Source organism: Coturnix japonica, chromosome 2, assembly GCF_001577835.2.
Source record: "Coturnix japonica isolate 7356 chromosome 2, Coturnix japonica 2.1, whole genome shotgun sequence".
Classification (NCBI taxonomy): Eukaryota; Metazoa; Chordata; class Aves; order Galliformes; family Phasianidae; genus Coturnix; species Coturnix japonica.
In genome coordinates, this window is record NC_029517.1 from 52,585,354 (window position 1) to 52,608,254 (window position 22,901).

General features: G+C 38.1%; 1 protein-coding gene across 7 annotated transcripts in view; it reads right to left on the reverse strand.

Moving 5' to 3' along the window:
• CTNND2 (catenin delta 2) overlaps window positions 1-22,901 on the reverse strand; it is a 585,077-nt gene that overhangs the window by 80,793 nt on the left and 481,383 nt on the right. For all 7 annotated transcript variants that reach the window (XM_015854425.2, XM_015854430.2, XM_015854428.2 and 4 more), the window contains 2 exons: window positions 8,047-8,164; window positions 4,445-4,630 (listed from right to left, as the gene is read on the reverse strand). In XM_015854425.2, the coding sequence (XP_015709911.1) occupies window positions 4,445-4,630; window positions 8,047-8,164 (304 nt within the window). The remainder of the gene's footprint in view (window positions 1-4,444; window positions 4,631-8,046; window positions 8,165-22,901) is intronic.

Consider the following 22,901-nt stretch of genomic DNA (forward strand, 5'->3'; position numbering starts at 1 on the left):
CTTGAAGTGTTGCTGTTATATCTTAAGGCTCCTGACAGAAGGTGAAAGAGAAGGGCAGGCTCATTTCACAAGTGCCACTTACAATCAAAAGTCAGCTCTGGGGCTAGATTCTGGGCTGACAAGAGTGCTCACAGATGAAGAATTTCAGAAGTGCGCGAAGCCAAGAGGTAAACCTGTTTCCTCTTTCTGAGGAAAGGAAAAGAAATGAAACAGTGGCAAATGTGTACATAATGGACTGCAAAACAAGAAATAAGGATGACAACTACCTGGCTCTTTTGCTGAAATTGGATCACATACACAATTTTCTTAACTGCTTTCTGTCATAATTCACGTTCCTCACACAGCTTAAAGAACAAACCTGTTGGCAACAGTGAGAATACTAAAAGCAGTAACAAAGCTTCCAGAGGTAGAGAAATTCAGATCTGTCTGGAAAGTGGCAGGACATGAGGCAGAGACACCAATGTGACAACTATGCTCAGGTCTGGGAGGCAGCCCTCTGCAGCTGGGGAGCTTCATGTGGTGAGAACTCAGTTAACAGCTGACCACAGGGAGAATTCAGAGTGATATAACAAATAGCGGTAATTGCCTCCTATACTATGAAACAACAAGATTAACTTACTTTCTTTACAAGCTAGAAGTAACCTCATTAAAGGAGGTTTTCCCCTGTTTTATGGTGAGCATAGGATTCATTTTTCTTAAATTAGGACTTCGACTGCGTGCCACACAAATTTGATATTATTGCCCTATTTTAGTAATTCTGCTCCTAGAACTTCTTAGATAATTTGTATGCTTCAATTTAAAAATATTAAAGATGACCTTATGTAAGCCTACATTGGTCACTTCAGAGGGAATTTGTGAAAATATACCCTTGAGAAATTAACTGAAGAACTATACCATTACAGGAAGATCCCACAACTACATCCATTAAAACCTGAACATTTTTCCCCACGTTGTAAAGTAAACTTCATCTTCCTAAGAGAGACAGTTTCATTATACACTAACTCCATGGTGCTGCCAGAAAAGAAAGATAGCTATACCATCAGCACATGTTCTCTGGGGACATAAAATGTAGCAGGCTGCAGAACTGAAATGACTTCCCTGTACTGCAGCATCACAATGCTTAGGGCCATCCCTTTAGGTGTTTATAGCCAAGATAGATGGGGCCCTGGGCAATCCAATTTAGTACTTGATCTAGTGGCTGGCAACCATGCCTGTGGCAGGGGGTTGGAACTCTATGATCCTTGGGGTCCCTTCCAACACAAGCCATTCTATGATTCTATGATGCAATTTCTGCATGTGCTCAAGAAGCATCGGCATCACTTCCTCTAACGTGACAGGCTAAAGTCTGAAGAACACAAAAGGAAGCACACACACAAAAAAATCCTGGTTTTTAAACACTGAACTCTTTATATCTGTAAATACCATTGGTATGGAGCTTAAAAGAAAAAATACTTCTATTTACTATATTTTCTACTTCTCAGGCAACAAAACATGCACTCCTAGCCTATACAACCTACTAAAATTGACCTGACGTTCAACCTAGAAGCATCTGATTAAGTAATTATTTTTATATCTGTCTTTTGCTAAGATTTCTTTCCAAGGATTTCAACCTCAGTGCCACGTGTAGTGCTTTAAGAGTTGCAGATATTTTAAATTACCATATCTCTATGAAGACTCCACACGTATGCATTGCTTATACAGGTATATACAGGTAAAACAATGTCCATTAGCAGAATGCTCTTCAGAACTATATTATGACATATTTAAAAGGATAAAAGCTTCCCTGCTGAGGTACTTAAATGAGCATTCTAAATACAGCATCCCAAGAAGAGGAGATCTGTTCTGATGGATAGAATGAGTAGCAGGTAACAGCTTAAGCACTGCAATTGAAAAGAGATTATGAAAGGCATTATCTGGAAAAAAATTAAGTCTTGCAGAAAAAGTGAGAGATTACTGCAAAGGAACATGTATATGTGTAAAGCACAGTGCATCAGTCAGTGTGCTGGGTGACAACATATAATCAAAAGACACCTAAAAAACATTCTCCTGGAAGCTGCAGAAAGCATAAATAAGCTTGATTTGGATTAGGTGAATTCTGCCTATGCTGAGGAACACAAAACAATCCAGTTGTAAAAGGTTCTTGCAAGGGGGAAAAAAACAAAACAAAAATCCTCCAGATTTCCATTTAATCTTAGTGTTCAGTAGTAATGAACGTATCCGGGTCCTGAAAGTCTGTTCAGATGAAAAAGAAATGAAAGAAAAAAATATTAGAAATATGATTGTAATGTTACTTAGGTAAAGGAGTACTGGGCAGCTCAAAGTTAGGTTTGGAAAGGATAAATTAATTTCCTTATTGCAGGAAAGCCTAGCAATCGTAAACCTGAGAAGACTTGCAGAGTTTTATTATTACTATTATTTTAATATATTAAACCCTTAAATTTGACAAACATGAGCAGATCAGGAGATGCTTTTCCCATGTGGCATATGATAACAAATGATCAAAGAAACATGCAAAGTGTAACCACAAGAAGACAGAAACCTGTCTATTGTATAAAGGAAAACAACCAAAAGGCCTAGAGGAGAAGGAAGATGAGTTCTAAGGAATCTTTAGAATAGAATGAAATCTAATAGGAATGATGAAACAAAAGTAGCCCAAGATCCAAAAATTACAAAAGGAACAGGGAAGATGTAAAATAGAGGAGAAAGAGGAAGAGAGAAAATCCTCCTAAACAGAGCATCAAGAAGGAAAGACAGAAGGACCCATTCATATCCAGACATGCTATTTTTGTTTTGGATTTTTTGATAACCACAAGCACAGCGCGAGAACTGTTAATGTAGGAATGGGGGCAATGACTACTTTATGAGATAAACATAGGACAAGGTGAAATGCCCATAAACTAGTGCATAGGAAGTTTCATACTAACATGCAAAAGAATGGTGAGAGTGATGAAGCACTGGAACAGGCTGCCCAGGGAGGCCATGGAATCTCCTTCTATGGAGATACACAAGATCCACCTGGACACCTACCTATGCAGCCTGCTGTAAGGGCCCTGCTTTGGGAGAGGGGGGTGTTGGAAGGAGTAGAATCCATCTCTGGAGGTCCCTTTTACCTCCTACAATTCTATGATAGCTTGCTTTACCACTTGCTAACCTCACTGTCGTTTAACACTAGAACCCCAACAAGAGGTCATAATAAATACAAGATATCTGATGACTGTAGAGTTTAACAAGAAGAGCTGGTGAAATTAAAAGCCTTACCAGTCACAAGAGCTTACTAACCATAAGCATGAATCTTAGCTCATATTCCTCTAACTTTCCCAGATTAATAGATGCCGCCTTTATGAACCAAGTATTTCCACTAGCGGTTTAAATCATTTACTCAAATACCTTGTCTGCCTAATTGCTTATTCAAATGAGTATTGTCTTTGAGCAATCTGAAAGAGAAATAGGTGGTAACGGAAAGGACCAAATCTATTAAAAGAAATACCTGTAGCTGTCACAGCTAGAAGAAAATCCTAAGTCAGTTGCCATTCTCAACACTACCTAGGATATTTACTGATACAACATGGTCTATAATATCATTACTAGCATCCTTAGGTTTTTTAATCAGAATAAGAAAATAATAAAATAAACACAATATTAACTTAAATGCACAGTAACGTGATGGAAAGGATAGCAACAACAGCAGGATAGCAAGATCCTAGTCTTTATCAAGACCCTAGGCTTCAAAAAGTGAGGACTTGCTCAAATGCAACAGCTGCGAGCGCAAAAACAAAGGAAAGAAGTAACTAACCTTCAGAAGGCCTCAAGCAGGCAGGGGTCTCCAGCAGGAAACCCTTGCTTTCACTGCTAGCCCATAAATGAGGTCTGGTAAGGAGTGGATTCTGACTCCACCCTTTCCAGTCACTCAGGTTCATTGCATGCAGCTGAGCTCCCCCAGGTTGGCTCTGCCTTCCCACCAGGTGCTCAATCACTGAGTTAAGCTGTGACTTAGCATTTCTGCTACATGCATCTAAAATGAAAGCCAGTCAGATAACTTACGCAAAATTACAACTGTAATTTCCAATCTTTGGAAACAGCGCTAATTACATGAAAACATATGTGTTTTCTGCATATTCACTCATATAGCTTAATTTGGTTCTAGACAGTGTTCTCTTAAAATGCAGAAGCAGAGTATGAAACTAATCCTGAAACAAATACACATATATAAATTGGTCAAGCACTGGAACAGGCTGTCCAGGAAACAGTCCCCAACCCTAGTTCAAGAGATATGTGGATATGGTACTAGGGGAAATGGTTTAGTGATGGGTCTCAGTAGGCAACAGTTATACACATCATGCCCCATGTGCTTAATGTGCATTAATTACTCTTCATGATACAATAATCAATTTTCACGATGGACACTCCAACTTCTTGCAATGCAGCTGCAAGTATCTTTCATTACCTGATCCTGTGATTTCTTTTTCTTCTTCTTCTTCCCCCAGCATCCTGAACTCTCTGCATCTTTTCCATTGGCATCACCACAGAGTAATCCATCAAGTTCATCTGTTCCCATCTGCTGTCCCTGAGATGTTTCTGCAGCTAGCCTGTATGAGAGGTTCCTCAAAATGCACACACAGTTTTCAACGGTCTGAAAAGTGTGACAAAACAAAAACAAACAAACAAACAAACCAATAACAAAACAAATAAAAGAAAAAAATAATAAAAGAAGTTAAAATACTTCCCTTGCTCATTCTGTATACAAAGCAGATGAAACATAACTGATCTTTCCAGATACATTTTCCCAGTACAATTCTTATCTGCACGTTTCTGAGTACCTCCTTGGTAACCACTGCTTAAGAGATTTAGAAAATCTGGCAGGGTCTCACACACTCTTTTATGGAAAAAAAACCAACAAACAAAAAACAGTCTCAGCAATATTTTTCCATGAGATTTTTATTGTCATCCTGAACTTCATACAGGAGCCTTATGTGAAACAAAAAATGAAAATGGCAATGGTTTTGTATGTTTGTTGGCTTTAAACCAAAAGAAACACTTATTTCTGCAATCATATCGGTGATAATTGTCAGAACAAATGGGTTCCAAGTTCTGTTTCTGAAATATTTGTAGCATAAACTGATTATGTTTCTGTAGGCTAAAGAGCAAGACTATGAATTTCAGTGGACTTGATGTTTTTACTGCTTTTAGTCAGGCTGCAAATAATTTGTGGACAGCTTTTTCCTTTCTTCTATTTGTCCCCTAAATAGATTGGGCCTTCTGTAAAAGATGCTGCTGGGAATTCTGAAACAGACCCAGGGGAAGAAAAAGATGGCATTGGTAATTCAGCATAATTTCTGCAAGTCTAAAAGAAGTTCAGTTTTAGACTTGTTTAAATCCTGTTCATTTTGTTGGTTCAATTTGGTTTTGCTATCCATTACAAGATGAATCAGCATTTATTCTATTTTATGAAGGTAGAGAGCATGGTTAAGAAAAAGTCATTATCTGACTGTATCTATTTCAACTGTTCCTAGTGCTCTATAGATACAGAAGCAATAGTAACTACATTCCAGCTCTGTTGCTCCACTAACCCAGAAGAGAGTGAGTACGAGGTTTCAGCTCTATCCTACTCTGCCATATTCACCAGCCAGGCAAGCAGATGGAGCTGCATTTACTTCCATGTATTGTATGAGCTTATGCCTTGTAATATTTGGCACAGCTTTTGAGACAGCAAAGTTCTAAAGTTCTAGAGAGGGTACTAAACAGACTCATCTAGACAGGATCTTTTTTTTTTTTTTTTTTAAAGGAGACGAAACTTCAAATTAAACTTGCACTGATTTGAAATCTCCAGCCAAACACACAAACATATACAGAAAAATATACATAGAAAAATGCAAAACTTTCTAGATTATCTTTCCTCCCTGAATGCTATGACCTTGTAGTGACCACAGTATTTTTCTAAGTTTACTACCTTTGACATTTCTTTAGTATTTCCAGGTTTGAATCTTATTGACTCTTGCTAATAGTTACTTCTGTACAACTGCAACTTGCTTAAGTTGCAGCTTTGTGTTGATTAAAGTTTGACATTTTATTGTCCCTTCTTATGAGTATTAATTTTCACACTTTAAATTCTCATTCTGTAAAGAAAACAGTTTTAACTGAGTCTACCACAAGGACAGTGTTACCTTGCAGTAGAAACTGATAATGCCTCAAATGCAACTGACACCTTTGCCATTTGGATGAACTCATACAAGAAAAGAAAGTAGGTTTTATTCTTTCTGATTTGTAGCTCTGAACTTCCAAGGGACCTTGTGTTCCTCTTTCCTACAGATATTTCTTACATTTCATCATGAATAGCCACTAGATTAAAAAGTGATTTAGAGGCAGTTATTCAAATATTGGGTTTAATTAAAATCACTTTCAACTTTGGGAAAAGGATGCAAGACCTCTGGCAACAATATGGAGTTTTGCATTTAGCTGCACAAGTGCTTTATGTCATAGTTAAAATCCTGCTAGACGGGAGGTTAAAACTAATCAGGCAGGGAGAATAATTCTTCTCTCATGTCCTCATTTTTTCCTCTGTATCGCAGCCTACAGATTTTACAAAGTCGTAACAGCTACAAATGAGAGCATAAATGGAATATTTTATATTAGTGATAAGAGGCAAAACAGAGAGCTTACTGTGCTACTTATTTAACCCTTTTAATAGTATAACAACCTTGAAATCAGCTCAGTCATCTATGAAGAAGGAGCATCAGCGAAGCTGTGAGAAAGGCAGCAATTTACTTGCACCACCTTAATCTACCTCTTCATCTCCTCCACTGAAGTTCCCTGTCTTCTCCATTCTTGCAGCCAAGCTGAATCAGGCAGGTTTTGACACAATTCCTGATTCAGCTTTTCCAAAGCTAATGAAGCTAAAAGCACCCCTGTGTTTCCGAGCTGGTCTGCAGGAAGTGAGATGAAGGGGTGGGAGGCAGCTGGTGGCTGCTGGATTTGTTCTGGACCCTGATGCAAGCATGGTGAGTGCCTTCAATGTTGGCCTCTTTTGGTCATTATGCTTATTAATGGAAAGGTGATCCTAGACATCTGAATTGCAGTGCCCACTACATATGCACTGCATGCTTCAAACCCTTCATCATTTCTTCCTCCCTCCCATGAAAGTATCAGCAATTTTCATCTGTTTGGTTTAGTTAATGAACAGAAAATTCTGGAGATTTTGAACTTGCAAGTTATCAGAGGTCCATGGAAAACTCTGATCATTCAGAAATGCACAGCCAGAAGACTTTAAAATGTCGCTTCTCTTTTTAAGGCATGGCAAATTGGCCAAGATTGTTGGAAGTGCTTTAACATAATACACTGATGCAGAAGGTAATTGAGACTGGTTGTTTTTTTTGTTTTTTTGGTTTTTTTTTTTTTTGTGGAATGCTTAAATGTATTTGATGTACAACAACTCCTCAGCTTGTAAGTCCTTGAATTCCTTTTAATTAAACACAGTGCCGTCCACCTTTGAAGAGTCCTGTCCATATCCTAGTACTTTCAGAAGAGTAATGCTGACATAAAAATACACCTTAAAAGTTACTGAAAGCATTCATTGATCCTTCTCAAAGAAGATGTCACACTGGTAGCACTGTGAAACTGCTTATTAATTGCCCACTTGTTTTTTTTTTTTTTTTTCTTTGTTTGCCTTGTAAGTCTACCATGCTGTTATTAGTTTTGTCTCATACTGGGTAGCAAAAATCAATTTAAAGGTGAATCTGGCAGAGTAGTGTAAGAAAGTTTACATGGAGTATGACATATTTGCTGTTCTTAAAGTAGTTATTGTATTTTCTCTGATAGCAATCAAAGCGAGAAGAATGCATGCTTACCTGTACACATTACATAGCTAGACACAAACCCAATATTTAGCACACAGAAATGTACAGCTCAAGAGACAAAAAAGAAAACGATGCTTGAAACTACTATTTGCTAAGGCATCCCTTGGGACACATTTTATATAAACTCCTACTTTATAGCCTTGAGGTACGCTGAATATCTGGATTTCTTGCTCCTGAAAAGACAAAGATGACAAACCTTACTATCAATTTCACTGCTCCCCAGAGCAGACTGGATCACGTACAGCAATGCATCCGTCAGGCCATCACACTCCCTCATCCTTCTGCGGGCCTCCTCTCCAGCAGAGCTGACATTCCTGTAAGGCAACAGCAAAGGTCACCACCTGCACAGCTTCCATGCCCACTGCCCCTCCTAAAACATTCTCACAATTAACATCAAGCTACAACATTTGCTTTTTTTCTCCTTTCATAACTTCAGAGCTGTGAATAATGAAGACAGCTGTGAATGAGCTCTGGAAATGTAACACAGAGGGGAGCAAATGGAAGGCATCAGATCCTCCACAAGAACAGGCTGAGAGGCCAAGCAGCATGAGCCTACGTGAACTGAGACTCACAACTCACTAAAATTTAGAGAAGAGCTGATAATTTTTGTTGTTTTTCATTTTTTTTTTCTTCTCTCTCTTAAAGAACGGCTTTTACACTTGTGAAAAAGTGTTTTTAAATGTGCATTAGTACACATAAATCAAGCCCTGAAAAGTCTAGAAGTTTTGCCAAAGACATCTCTTGGGATCTGAAAAGTCCAGTGGTTAGGGCTCTTAGCATACAAGAAAAAATTATCAAAGACTAACACAAAACACCTTGCTTCTCATTTTACTTGAGTGCTTCCTTTTCTCTCTTTTGGAGAGAGCACTGATGCTGCAGTCTTCTCTTTATGTCATTATTTGAAAGTTATTTCACACAGGGCCAGAGGGCTTTCTGAACATCTTCATAAAAATACAACTAAAAATCTAACGAATAACGTGTCATAAAATTCAAAATACTGATATAAAAATACAAATATGTATGAATGTGTATATATAAATAGAACCTGTGCTTGTTAGCATGAAGAAAAAGTGAGAAAAACTGTATTGAGCAGCAGTTCTAATTTGGAAATAGATGAGTTGGCAATCTCCTCCAATTTGGGGGCAGACATCCACCTGCTGAGGTGCTCATCTGTAGCTCCTCTCTCCTCACTTCTAAAGTTTACACAAAGGAAGAACAGAGAAGTGTTCACACCAGCTCTAATTGCCTAGTATGAACATCTGGAAATGGAAGAGAGGACACTGGGCATTTCATCCGGGAAGAGGGCAAGGCATGTTCGTCCTCTTGTACCATCTTAAATTGTCTTGGTATTGAAGACAGAAAGAAGATGAGAATCTTGGGAGAAGAGAATGACTTTTAGGAGGAAGGTGAGAGAACTTAAGGTCTCCTTTCAATTCTTAGTCTGTATAGTTCTCCCTGTTCTGCCTCCTCAGCATCTAAAAGAAGCGTTTCCATTCCAACAAAGCACCAAAGATTTTTATGGATCAAATACATACACCGTTTTCTAGCTATAATTGCATTCCCACACTGCCCTATTTAGCCCTGCTCTCACATGCAAGCTGCCCCAATTAATTCAATACTGTTCCCTTCATGCATGCAGTCAGTCTAATGGCAAACATAAAGCCCAGAAACTGTAACAAGAACAAACACCTTTATCTTCCTAGCGCACAAATACATGCTTTCCATCCTCCTAGAGAGTCCTCAGTTCTCCCAACGCTGCACATCAGAAATGCCTCCTATTAAGGCATTGCTAACTTTGTGTTATTTCAAATTTTGTGTAGTTTTTTTTCTCTTTAAATAAAACGCTTCTTCTCTTTCCCTGCTGCTGTAGGAGCAGCGGATGAGAAGTCTTTCTCCAGTTAAGGGTGCCCACTTCTATCATTCAGAGAGCAACAAATGGAAGAAGATTTCCATTGGATCCCTCTTTGATTTGATGGAAAGGTGATCCTAGACCCTTGAGTTGTGGTGGGCTTTAGTTATTTTACCACTAAACCTGCACCAAGTAAGTCATTACTGAGACCTTTCATAGAAGGGCTCTACACAACCATGTTCAGACTATGAAATTCTGCAGAAGAGAAGCAAGTCTCAGGTTACTCAAGCTGACAAGGACAGCACTCTGCCATCTTAATTTTCTTATTTCTAGTCATTAACTCAAACAAGCTGCAGTTGGCAGCGTGACAGGGAGTAATGCATGATTTGTCATTTGTAAATATACAGGTCACTGTGCAAACCTTCAACTACAGCAACAGTATTATCTACCCCTGGTAAGATGTCTCACTAAGTAAGAAAAAAATTTTCCAGTGTCAATCTCCAAACAGTTTTAAAAGTGAAACCATGTTATCCAGAGATACAATGTACACCTGACTTATCCAGGGAAGGGAGATGGAGATCTATGGAAAGATCATCTGGAAAGCCAATGTGCTGAGAGATATCCTCTGTTGATATGGGACATTACAATCTTTGACATTACACCCAGTGACAGCTCTACAAATTTCAAAGACAGCATCTACAGAGTCATTTGTCTTCCTTGAGCATCCTCGGATCACGGTAAGAAGTCAGACCTTTTCTGTACCTGCAACAGTTCTGCTGGTTGCAGAATAAATTTGAGAACAAATTATGTGTACTTAGCAAAGATGAAATTGAGACTAGTCCTCCTCACATCCCCTTGATATAAAGACAAAGCACTTTTTGTAATTTCCTTGCTATGGTCTGATGTGACATAAGAAAGGACACAGAAAGGTCAATATTCTAAACTAGTCAGAACTCAGAAGTTACTTTTGTTATGAATAAAAAGTATAGTTTCATTTCAAAAAGTTTTGAGTTAGAAGAGTAATTGTCACAGCTTCAATCTTTCCATCTTTCTACTTGACATAATAGCCACAAAAAAATGCAGAGCTTCCCAGAAAGTAATAAAAGTTTATATGAACCAAGAACTCAAAAAGTGTCATTAATGTTGTGGGAACCAAGTTTATGATTCACTGAAGATAGCTAGCAAGGGAATATCCCTCAGGAGAATAATGTATAATGAAGTTGCAACTGAGTGGAAAAAAATGCCCAATAATCATTTTGAGTGAGGCAGCAGGCAGATCTTGCTATTAAGCACATACTCATTCAGCTACTAAGCCCCATATTCGAACATGCAAAATAACTCTCTCCCTACATGCACACTTTTGTCATCAGTATCGTACCCAGAAGAGACTTTTCAGCCAGCCCTGACCCATCTACATATTGAACATCTAACCTATTCATCTATAAACATGCACTGACTGCATAACATCCTGTTATTATGAATGCTGCTGCACTCCAAAAAGTGCTTTAGTCCTGAGAGCCATCGTGCAGTGGGCCTCAAGGTTGTCAGGTCTGGATGGAACTATCCCTATAAGGTGCTCTGCATGAACACTGCATAAGGACCTGACCTGAGATGAGGAAGCTAGAAACCAGGACTGCCTTAATTGCCTCTAAGTACTGAAATTTGCCCTGATAACACACTGTGTGTCACCTGTCTCAGAGATCTGAGGGACAACAGAATGAGAGAAAGGCTGAGTAGGGTGACCTGGGGGATTGGAAGTGCCAACAAAAGAAGTTGATAGATGCTGAAAATAGTTCTTTTGAAGCACAAAATGGTGACTCAGGTGCAGTAAACTGGTGAAACGTTCTTAACTTCCTGCTCATTAATTGTTTAAACTTGGATAGCACTTCCTATTGATCGCTGCTTTCCACCAAATGCAGTTGATATGGGACTTATGTTACATTACCCAGGGATTTCTCTAGTGTCTCAGACTGTCATACAACCTACTATGTGCTGTTGGCCACCACGTTTTTTACACTGTGTGATGTGAAGGCATCTAAAGCCCATCCTAAAAGGACTTCTTTATGTAGATTTTACTTATAGACTTGGCTTGAAAAGAACAGTCCTAACAAATCATTTGGCAAGCTGTATCGTTGGGTACTTAAGGCATACCAGAATGTGATGGGGTCACTGATGTTAGGAGCCTGTTGGATAAGCACAGAAAAAAACACCTACCTATCTGCATTTAAGAGATACAAGCTGCCTTGATGTATCCAGCCATAGGACAGAATGCAAGTTCTTCTTTTGCTTTGGGATGAGACAGCTAATTGAAATGAGCCCTCATACCATGAAAACAACTATCAGTGATGCAGTATGCCATGCCTGAAACAGTGTCCAGGCTGCTGATCAGAAATGTCACAAACACAGATTCCAGTAAAACCAAATAGTTGAGAGGAAATGCAACTACATGTCAGGCTTTGCTCCTGCCTACTGCTATTCCAGTGTGCAGGACATGAGAGAAGACAAGTAGCAGAAGAGCAAAGCAAACTTTTGTGCTCCAGCAAATATATCTAAAGCACCATGCCATAAATTGTCAAGTAAGAGACTGGTTCCTTTACTTGAAATTGAACATAAGCACTCTGAACATCAGAATCATAGAATCACTGAGTTTATCTTAGGTTTAAGTGAAATTTTGTGCGTTTCAGGATTTGCTCATGGCCTTTTCTCCCGTTACTCATTAACATCAAGATGATTCTGGTTGTCTGTTTTATATACTTCCATTAGGTATTTATACACATGGATAAGGTTCACCCTGTGACATCTCTGCTCTGAACAGTCCCATCTCTCTCATCCACTCCTCTAAGGAGAAATGCTCCAGCACCTTAATCATCTTTATCACTCTTTTCTGGACTTATTCCAGTATATCCCTGTCTGAGTATTAATGAGGCCAGGCCTGGATCCAGCACTTCACATATGGTCTCATCAGTGAGTAGGGACATAATCACCTTTCCTGACCTGCTGGCAAAGCAGCCCGTAGTACAGACTGCACTGAAGAAGACCTCAATGATCATCTAGTTTCAACCCTCCTGCTACATGCAGGGTCACCAGTCACCAGACCAGGCTGCTCAGAGCCACATCCAGCCTGGTTTTAATGCCTCCAGGGATGGGGCATCCACAGCTTCCTTGGGAAACCTGTTCCAGTGTGCCATCACAGTGTGAAAAACTTCCTCCTAATATCTAACCCAAATCTCACCTAAGTTTGAAACAATTCTCCCTTGTTCTTCATGTCTGCACTTTCCATCTATAAGAAGTCTTCTCTCAATGTCTTCTAGAGAATTGAAAGTTAAAAAGATACAGCCCTTTACCAAGGGCAATTCAAAGTTGACAGGGCTGAAGTCTGATGACAGTCTAAGAACTAGATAAGCATTTACATGATTCACAGAAGAGAACCAGCCTCCATGACAAATCTTATCTACACCAAAACCAATCTAGTCCTGAAACCTAGTTTCTTGGAATGTGCAAAGTATTCATTTAAAACTAAAAGGAAAAAACTCTCTCCAAATCCACACTACAACTTAGAAAAAAACAAACAACAACAACAACAAAAAACAAACAACTTTCATTCTGTCCTTATCTCCATGCTGCTCTTATAAGCTGCCTGATCTTATTTTGGCCTGATTGGTAAAGCATTTTCCTTCGGTGGCAAAGCCTTGTCTTGGTGGCAGCTGGCATCATCTGTTCTAGTGTAGGCTGCAACAAGTAGTTATGATTCTTTAAGTAGGTCTGCAATGTAGCATACAACTTCATAAGAGGTACTATTTTTTTCTGCTTACTTCTGGCTGTTTCTGTAAGCACTAGGACTCTTTGCTTCAAGAGTCTAATACTGTAACACTGTGAGCAAAAAGAAGCAATCAATACTGTGCACATTATCAGGAAAGTGTGCTCACAAACTCAAGCAGTCCACTGAAAACCACAAATTTTCAATTATTTTTTATAATGGAGTAGACCCTGAGTCACACCGCCATACCTGTAAGCATGCAGCGCATCCTTCACACATGTATTAAACAGACTGAAAGGAGCTTCACTACTGTAACTCCTAGAGTCCAGACAAATTCTACCTTTTAAAAATCATTATTTGTACACTATGATCTTTTAAAGTTGTCACTTACTGATGAAAACCAGACTAGGTGATGAGAACAGCTGTTTCTCAGACATCATACAAATTTAAATAAGTTAATAAATTAAAAGAATAAGAACAAGATGGATCGTTTTCGTTATTCCAAGTTTCTAATTGCTAGGCTTTTAGTGACTACAGTTTCTTGTTTGGAAGTAACAGTAAATGAGAATAGATTTTTCAGTGGCTGCTGCAGATCCTCCATGCAACTCTGTCTGATTTGAATGACAGTCCAATGCAGCATCCTTTAAAAAGAACAGGACATTGTACTACTGTGCTAAACTCAACTAAGACATGGAACACTACCTCCATGAAAATTTCTTCTTCTTAAATGCCTTTCATACCAATGATAGCCATACCAATGATATAAATGAAGAATCATTTATAAATTAGTTTACAGACTATTATTTATTTATCAGTCCTGCCTGTAGGTAACAATAACACAGGTCTTGAGGCAAATTCTCTACTACTAATTAGCATCACTCAACTGCAATTAATGAAGCAAGAAAGAATTTATATCAACAAAGAATTTGGCCCCAGATCTTTATCTCTTAGGTATTAGTTTCACTTTAAAAGCATACTTCGCAATTAGGCAAACATGTGACAGTTTAATGTGGATACAGTCTTGGTTATTAACCTTTCTATCAAAAGCGATGACAATGTGATTTAGCTTTGATTATTCAGCCATACCTTTCCTTTTCAAAACACCAGAGCAATTAGCCTGCCAAGTCAAGCACTCAACAGGTTCCTTTCATTACTGTACTTCTGCCTTCCTGTCCGATCCTTAGGCTAAATGTAGTGCTCTTCTATGATCACTGAGCGTGATCTGTGAAGCATCTGACTTCTAGCATCAGTTTTTGCCATTTTGGTATGTTTTTGAAGAGATAACTGGCAGGAAAAGAATTCACACTGCTACCTTTAAAGAACTCTTTAAAAACAAATAAGAAATTACAACATTTTTCTGTAAGGATTCTGTAAGGATTCGTGGCACAAAGAACCACATCTTAAAGAAATAAAACATGGTTCTAACACCTCAACTCATGTTTTGTCTTATCTGAAGTGCAACTTCAATTTAAATACTGCAGACAGAATCATATCCAGCAAATATTTTAAATTACAGAATAAAAAAAACCCAATTGCAGCAAATTTCTGATTTTTCATTTCTTTGACGTGCATCTGGTTGCATAAGATTCATTGCACTTATTAGCACTTAGCTGTTTGTCCATTCACCACTGTTAATGTGCTACCTGCAGGAGGTGAAATTCAGCTTGACCACTGTGTTCACTGGGTTGGCAAGATCTGAAATATAGCGTCACTTATTGCCCTTGGGAAGAAGCTGCTGTGGTGCAGACTCTGAAGGTCATAATTGGAACAGTGTAAAGACACCAATACAAAAACACTTTTCTCCATTTCAAACTATAACATTTCAAACATGACTCTTTCCTAGAACTTATTAAGAGGCTTTGAACAACAGTGGAGCAATTGCAGCCCTTTGTTGCAGTTGCAGCCCTTTTGCACAGAAGCGTGGTGAGATGGGTGCGACCCCAGCTGGCAGCTAAGCACTCACTGCCTCTCACTCACACTAAGATTTGAGACTGGAAATGAATAAAGGCCACTGTAGCCAATCCAGAAATGAAGAAAAGGGGACTTCAATTGCCAGTAAACTTTCTTCTTTGTATGAGGAAGGACAACAAACTGGTCAGTCCCAACAATTTACAACATCTGCCTTATCCAGTGGAAATTGTATAAGTTAAAAGAAGAAGGAACCAGGTGTAATTCAGCCTTTACTTTTGCTCAGACATAAACTGTGTAGGTGTATGTTGCACTCTGAAAATCTTAGGAGGCCATCACTACAGCCCCTAATGACAGCGCCTGAACTGTTCACTGCCACCAGGCCATGCCATAACCGTGCCGTACAGCTTCTCACTTTAAACCGTCTCAGGACTGGAAGGAAGTAAATACAACATTTAGAAAAGTGATGTAAAGTACAGCAAACTATAATAAAATACTGACCATAAGGACACACAAATAAATAAGATATACTTGGAGGAGTCAAGGGGGCTGATTCACAATCCCACCCAGATTGATTGGTAGCATTTATTTCACTTTTCACAAGACTTTTGATCAGATTTCTAACAAAAGGACTTCAGTGAAACTAAGCAACCATGGGATAATTAATAGATAATTAATAGATAATCATTAAAAGATAGGAAATGAATGGTCAGTTCTCACAATGGAGGGTGGTCACTGGTGACAGTGGAGTGATTTATTCATAAGCTACCAGGAACAGGGACCGAACAATGAAATGACAAATTGTCATTTGTCATTGATAATAAGTTATTATTCAGACTAGTAAGACAATTGATAACAGGGAAGTGCTGTAGATTTAATGCAGATAAATGTAAAGTGATATCTTTAAGAAAAAAAGATTTACAAATTCCTGTTCTATTTACTTTCTTATTTTCCTTACAGCATGTTGGATGCATTGTTGACTACAAAAACCATGGGATTATAACAGAGATCCATGGAAAGCTGGCAAAACACTCAGCAGCAGCCAAACGAGCAAACTGGGCTGTAAGGCATATATGGCAAGCTACATAAACTATAGCAATGAACAGTACTGAACTACAGTATGCATCATCCCTATTACAGTAGACAACTCTGATCCTCTCATCTAAAAATAATACAGAAGCACTCAAAAGGATTCATAGAAAGGCTACATACTTCCACACAAGGAAAACTTTAATAATTTAGAAGCCATTGGTTTGTAACAGTGACAGATAACAGGTGGAGTAGAATACAACATAAATTTATGAATTTAATATGGTCAAAGAAAAGGCAAACAGAAATCAACTTTTTTTACTTCAGTTGGAAAACTGGGTGTCATCGGGTGGAAGGCATTTCTGTCTTACACAGTGTCTTGCTCACACTTTTGCATGGACCCGAAGACACAGTAGGTCTAAAACATGGGGACATCCTTCACAAAAACAAGCAGTAGCTGACCAAAAGTGTATTTGGGCTCAAAGACAGTGAAGTTCACGGAAAATAATTCCAGTAAGAGTTATTAAAACTCTTCTTTGGAGAGCAAAGAAACAAATAGGGTAAGCGAACCTGAAATGGCAGAATCCAGAATCCTGGATTTAACCAAGAACTGCTTTGGGTCTGTAGCTTTTTTGTACAAACAAAACACCAAGGTGTCTTTTAGTTTCCTAGAGAGAATGTAGTCTCAACAGCTATCCAACAGCAGAAGAAAGGGAAAGTGTACAGTATTTCAGGAATGGCTTCGAAATCAGTGCTCAGAGCAGATGGTCTGAGACCTGTTACCTCGATTTGGTAACCTGGAAAGTCAAGTCCCTTTGTGAATGTGTATCGACGGCCCCGACCAAGTCACAGCTGCTTGTTACACCAATATGGTCAGCGGTAAAATGGCGTTTATTGGAATGTGAGGGTCCCTTATATAGGTATCCTGTTTCATCTATATCTTTTTTACATATGCATGACCCAGCAGGGGAGGGCCTATCACGTTACCTCCCGAGGGTCCGATTTCGCCTAATACAACAGAGACCCATACCTTTCCTAACCTATATACCTACAAGGCACAGACAAGCACTTCTCCACACAGCTGATCACAAATGGTACTACAGCTGCACTGTTCCTTGCACATGAACTGCTTCAGAATTAGGTCAGGCACTTCTGTTCTTTACAGTGTCTTGCTAGAACTTTTGCATGGACCCAAAAGCAATAGAACAAATTACTACTGTTAATGAAAGCACTCTTCCCCATGTCAGCCTCCAGACAAATGCCTAAATGGCTGTTGGAGCATACTTTGAAGTGCTATGGGTGTAAACTCTTTTTGTCCATCCACTCCAGTCACTGTGAAACTCAAAAGTATTGTGTCATACGCTTCACTGTTGCAAAGCAGTCTGGTATCTTATTCAGAACAAAACCAGTGATCAGACATAAATGGTTTTCAATTAACCTCATTCTACCCATTATTTATCAGATTATTTTCTTTAAATGCCTACAAATTGGCCTATTCTTGATGTTCTTAATTGCCTTCCTCTACAATCTTTATTCAAGCAATTTCTAAAGTATTAAAATTCAGGTTATTTTGTCATCATTTCTATGTCTACTCTTCTCCTCCAGTTAAAGATGAAGACTGTATTTATCATATTTAGTCCCGTGAGAAAATCTATCTTCCATGAGTTGCACTAGCAAAAATAATTCCATGACAAGAAAAAATATTTCCTCTTTTATTTTTCATTGGCTGCATTATCAGGAAAATCTTGGCATCACGACTGCATTTATAACAGCTACTGGAAAGAAACAGGCAAATTGCTTTGGAGTTCATAATAAACAGTGAAAATACACTTCTTTCTGCAAAAGACAGTAATTTGCTGGTTTAAAAATATTATTCTCACTGTGTTTATCAGCATTTCTGACATCACTTCTTAAAATCCTTTGCATAATATTTCTTTGATATAATTTTAAAGCTTTAATATCTGTACAGGAAAAAAAAAATGTCCTCCTTCCATCAAAACTTTAACATTTACAACTGCTGGGAAAAAGGATTTTCTTTCCTACCTTTCAACTTAAGAAAAGGAATGTAACCAGCTCCATACAGCATGTGAAATTCCTCCTCATCCTCTGATGTATTTGACATTGTCTTCGATTTAGAACAAATAGTGGCTAATAAATGAAAACAAAAACTCTTGGGTTTGACAGTTTTTCCCCTTGGCTTAATCCCAGAGTAGTTCATGATTTTCAGGGATACACGTGAGCCTCTCCTCTGCACTGGCAGAAATATTGGCAGTGACTGTTTTGATTATGATCAAAGTACGACTTCAGAAGCTAACATGGGATCAAAATGCATTCCTGACCTGCTGCCAGGTTTTACCCTGAATTGTTCAATGCTAGCATGCTAGCACGTCCTAGCTACAGAATACGTTTGTCTCTGGACTAATATGAAAGGACCATGATCACATAAAAGTAAGCATGACACATTTCTCAGTAGAGAGGTTTGCTTAATAAATCTTACCAATAAAAAACTTGAGAAAAAAAATTCACAAGAAATGTTTTTTTTGGAATCAGAATTAAAAAAACAACCAAACACTCAATAAAAGATTTTGGGTTGTATCTCTTGCAAGTTTACTTGTTAAACATATTTCTTAAAGAATTAGTTTGTTCATCTTTCCATCCTTGTCAAGAAATTTAGAACTCATGAAGTCCTGAGAGTTTGTACTATCTGAAGTCATTACTTGATCCATTTTCATCAAACACTTAGAATATGGTCTCAGAATGCACTTAAGAGGTCTCTGAAAGGACAAAGCTGTATCACCCCACAGAAGAAAACAATTGAAAGCGAGTTGAAGACTACTATATGTATTTAAACTTCCTCAGTCACTTGTGTGTCTTGGATTCCAGTGAACTTCAGCTGTTATCCATACATCCTCTCTTAATTGTGTGCAATAAAAGAACCCATAGTATTTAAACTATGAAATTATAGATCTCTGTCTTACTGGTATTATATGGGTCTCCTTTTTTGTGCACACGTACAAATCAAACACTGAAGAGTCAGTCAGCCTCCCAGACAAAACAGGCAATCTGGGCATCCAGTGAATAACCAGCTAGGAGCAAAAATGATATATGCTACTATTCTTTTTGTTCTAATGCTCACTTTTCAATATGCTATGCTGAATTTTAAATTGACATTATTATCACTAAATCAAAACAGACAGTTTTAGATCAGGTATTACAGTTCCTCTCTCAAACCACCACAAGCATTTAAGCTCAGTATGTCTGTATGCACAAGCCTTTGATTTTATAACATTTAAAAGCCTTATTATTGATACACTTCTCATAAATCAAAATATTGGAAAGTAATACTGCTATTTTGCTTTGGCTTTAGAATCAAGTGAAAAAGGTAAAAACCAAGATCAGATCGTAAACAATGCGAATAGTTGTATTAAATGGAGTTACCCATTAGAAAATCCTGTGAATGAAGATTAAGTTCAGAAGAAAGCATGACTTGCCATAAGTAATCCTATCAGCCTACAGGAACAAACAAATAGGATCATGATTGCTCAAGTACGATGACTTACCCTAACCTACAAAGCAATCTCACTGTCACATCTGAGTTTCAAGTGCCTTCCTGTATCTTCCTTACAGTCTTGAAAAAAAACATTATCAGTGCAAAGCCTTGAGAAGAAAGGATGGTAAATCAGCTTTGGTTGTTGACTAATCAGATAAGTACAATTAATTACAACACCAGACTGTTCATCAGATTATTAGGTTCATCTCTTTCAGATCAGCTACTTAGAAAATATAATACATAAGATAAGAAGAAGTCACCAAGCAGAACACTCATTAGAATATTAGAATATTGGAATGAATCAAATTAGGTTACAGCACAGCATAGAAAGGTAGAAGTTAAGTATTTTCCATCTGTGTGTGATGTTCTCACTGAATTGCCTGAGTATTTCTCCAAACCTGACAGGGGTCTTTCTGCTCTATCAAATTACACATTCTTATAATTTTATATAAATCAAGACTAGTTACTAGTTGTTAATTCTACCTTTTATCTCACTATCATAATCCACTTGCTCTTTATTACTAGTATTTCCTTCGTAATATTCAGTTAGGCACCTTAAAATGCATCTATTGCTTGCTCGTATTATTTCTTTCTAGTCATATAATTTATTTTTTATGACACTTCTCATGTGAAATTGCATTTTATTATTTCCAGAGCAATTTCTCTCCTCAATTTTATTCTTATATTTTAACTCCATTAGAAACATCAAGGTATCTATGCTGCTTTCTGCTAAGAACATCTCACCGTGTTATGATTTTTTATTCTAAATATTTGTAAAAAAATCATTAAAATAAATTGCCTGATTGTAAAAAAATAAAATGTGATGCACAGTAAATCATAATTCTTATACTTGGGCTAAATTAGCCTTCAGCATAAGAAATAAATATATGTTCATGTCCTGTTTTCATGACAGTTAACCTGAAATTGCCGGAGTGTGTATCCTACCTCAGATTATGTCACTTCATCATATCTCCAAACGGCTTTATGTGCATACTGAGAGATGATGAAAGAACTGACCCTCTAGCGTGCCCTTCAGCCTAATGAGTCACTGTGCATCATTGCTGCTCGAAATAACCTGTAAAAAAAGAAGGGAATCACTCTACCACAACCCTACTTACCCCATCTAACCCATGCCATATAAAACAACGTACAAACATTCTTTACTACTAGCAGTGTTGTCATTGCTCTCTATTCTTTTGCCTTATACCCTAGGGATGATGTCTGACAACTCAGTTTTTCTTCCAAAATGAACCTGTAACCTGTTAACAAAACTGTACGCTGCTCTGTGCCCAACTTTGTTGTAAGGCAGAAATCACTCGGGAGGTGTTTTAAAACAGCAGAGTTTTAATTTTTCCCTTTTAATTGTATCACACACACTTTGAATCTATTCACTGCTCCCTGTTAAACTAAACAGCAACTTCAAACTTGCCTTCAGTGCCTCAAGATGCTCATGCAAGAAACTCTTGCACGGATAGCAGGCTCTATTTATCCACTTCATCTTTCATTTTACCATGAAATGTATTATGCTTGCCTTCATACATTCTATTCTCCCTTCTGCAAATGTATTTGTTTAGCATATATTCGTTTAGTATGCTACCATATCTGCTGTGTCCCAATACTTCCTATGTAAAAATTGAACCAAAACACCTACATGGAGCCAAAGGTAAGGATGAAAATATTAAAAGAACAAAACAATGGACTTTGCAGAGCTCTGTGCAGTCTTACAGAGGAAAAGGCTTCTGCAGAATAATGTTCTTTTCCTTGTGATCACTTATATGTCTCCTATTTCCATCACGTGTCACCTGACACAGGGGCATTACTGTGCACTCTTTGGGCCAAGGAGCATGGTGTGCTTATCTTCTAAAATCTGATGAAACAAGAATTTTTGGTGTCGAGGAAGGGGATAATTATGCGAACTGAACAAGCAAACAAAGTTGAGAGTCGTTTCAAATAGAGTTACTGTGGCAATATTCAGCCTAAATCTTTCCATAATCATTCCTACAACAAGGGATTTCCGTAGCTGTGGTTATTCTTTAGTTGTTGACAGACACTGAGTGACAGACACTTAGCACCTTTGGACTTGCTCCTGTGTGCTTTGCTTTTACAACACAGCCCATGCACAAATCTCACCTCTGCTATAATGCTATGATTGTGGCTGTGTTATGTCTGGGAAGAGTTTAATCACTTCCATGTTTTCTGTTGCCAGTCAGAGACCAAATTAGCAAAATGTTAATTACAGTTTATAGAGGTGACTGTTCTTTTATGAATAAACACTCATTCTAATTTTGTAATTATTATTTTAACATTCTCGTTTAATTGTCAGTTACTCAACAACACAGCATCCTCCGGTATAGAGCAAACACAATTCCCAGACTTACAGTAGAATTTCCTACGTTCTACGTACAGTAGAATTTTCCTACGAGAACAAACTATTTAATGCAACTTTATCAAGCTCAGAGCTTATCTGATTTACATTGCCAAAGCTTTTTGAAATAAACATACTAATCCCAAATACTGGTGCATTTTTTTTTCTCTTCTTTTTTTCCCTCTTTTGTTTTCCTTCCAGAGCAGGTGGCTGTGATATAGCAACACTCCATCAAGTCGATAGCTGCATGTATCAAGCATCACAATGTTCCAGTTCCCTGTGCTTGAATTATCTCTGTGTCCAGATCAGGAGGTACACAGAAGGCCTGTGTGATCGTAAACAATAAACTACCTGTCTGCTGGTGATGAAAGAACAGGCATCCAAAAAGGTGGAATTATTAGTTACAACCAGTATTCTACATTTATTGTCCTTCTCTGGACACATTAGAGGGCCTCAATTATCAATTTCTTATAGTGAGGGGCCCAAAACTGAATGCAGTACCCAAGGTGTGGCCTCACCAATGCCAAGTACAGAGCAAAACCAAACACTTATATATTATTTAATTTACCTCAGCTTTTATGCATACTCACACA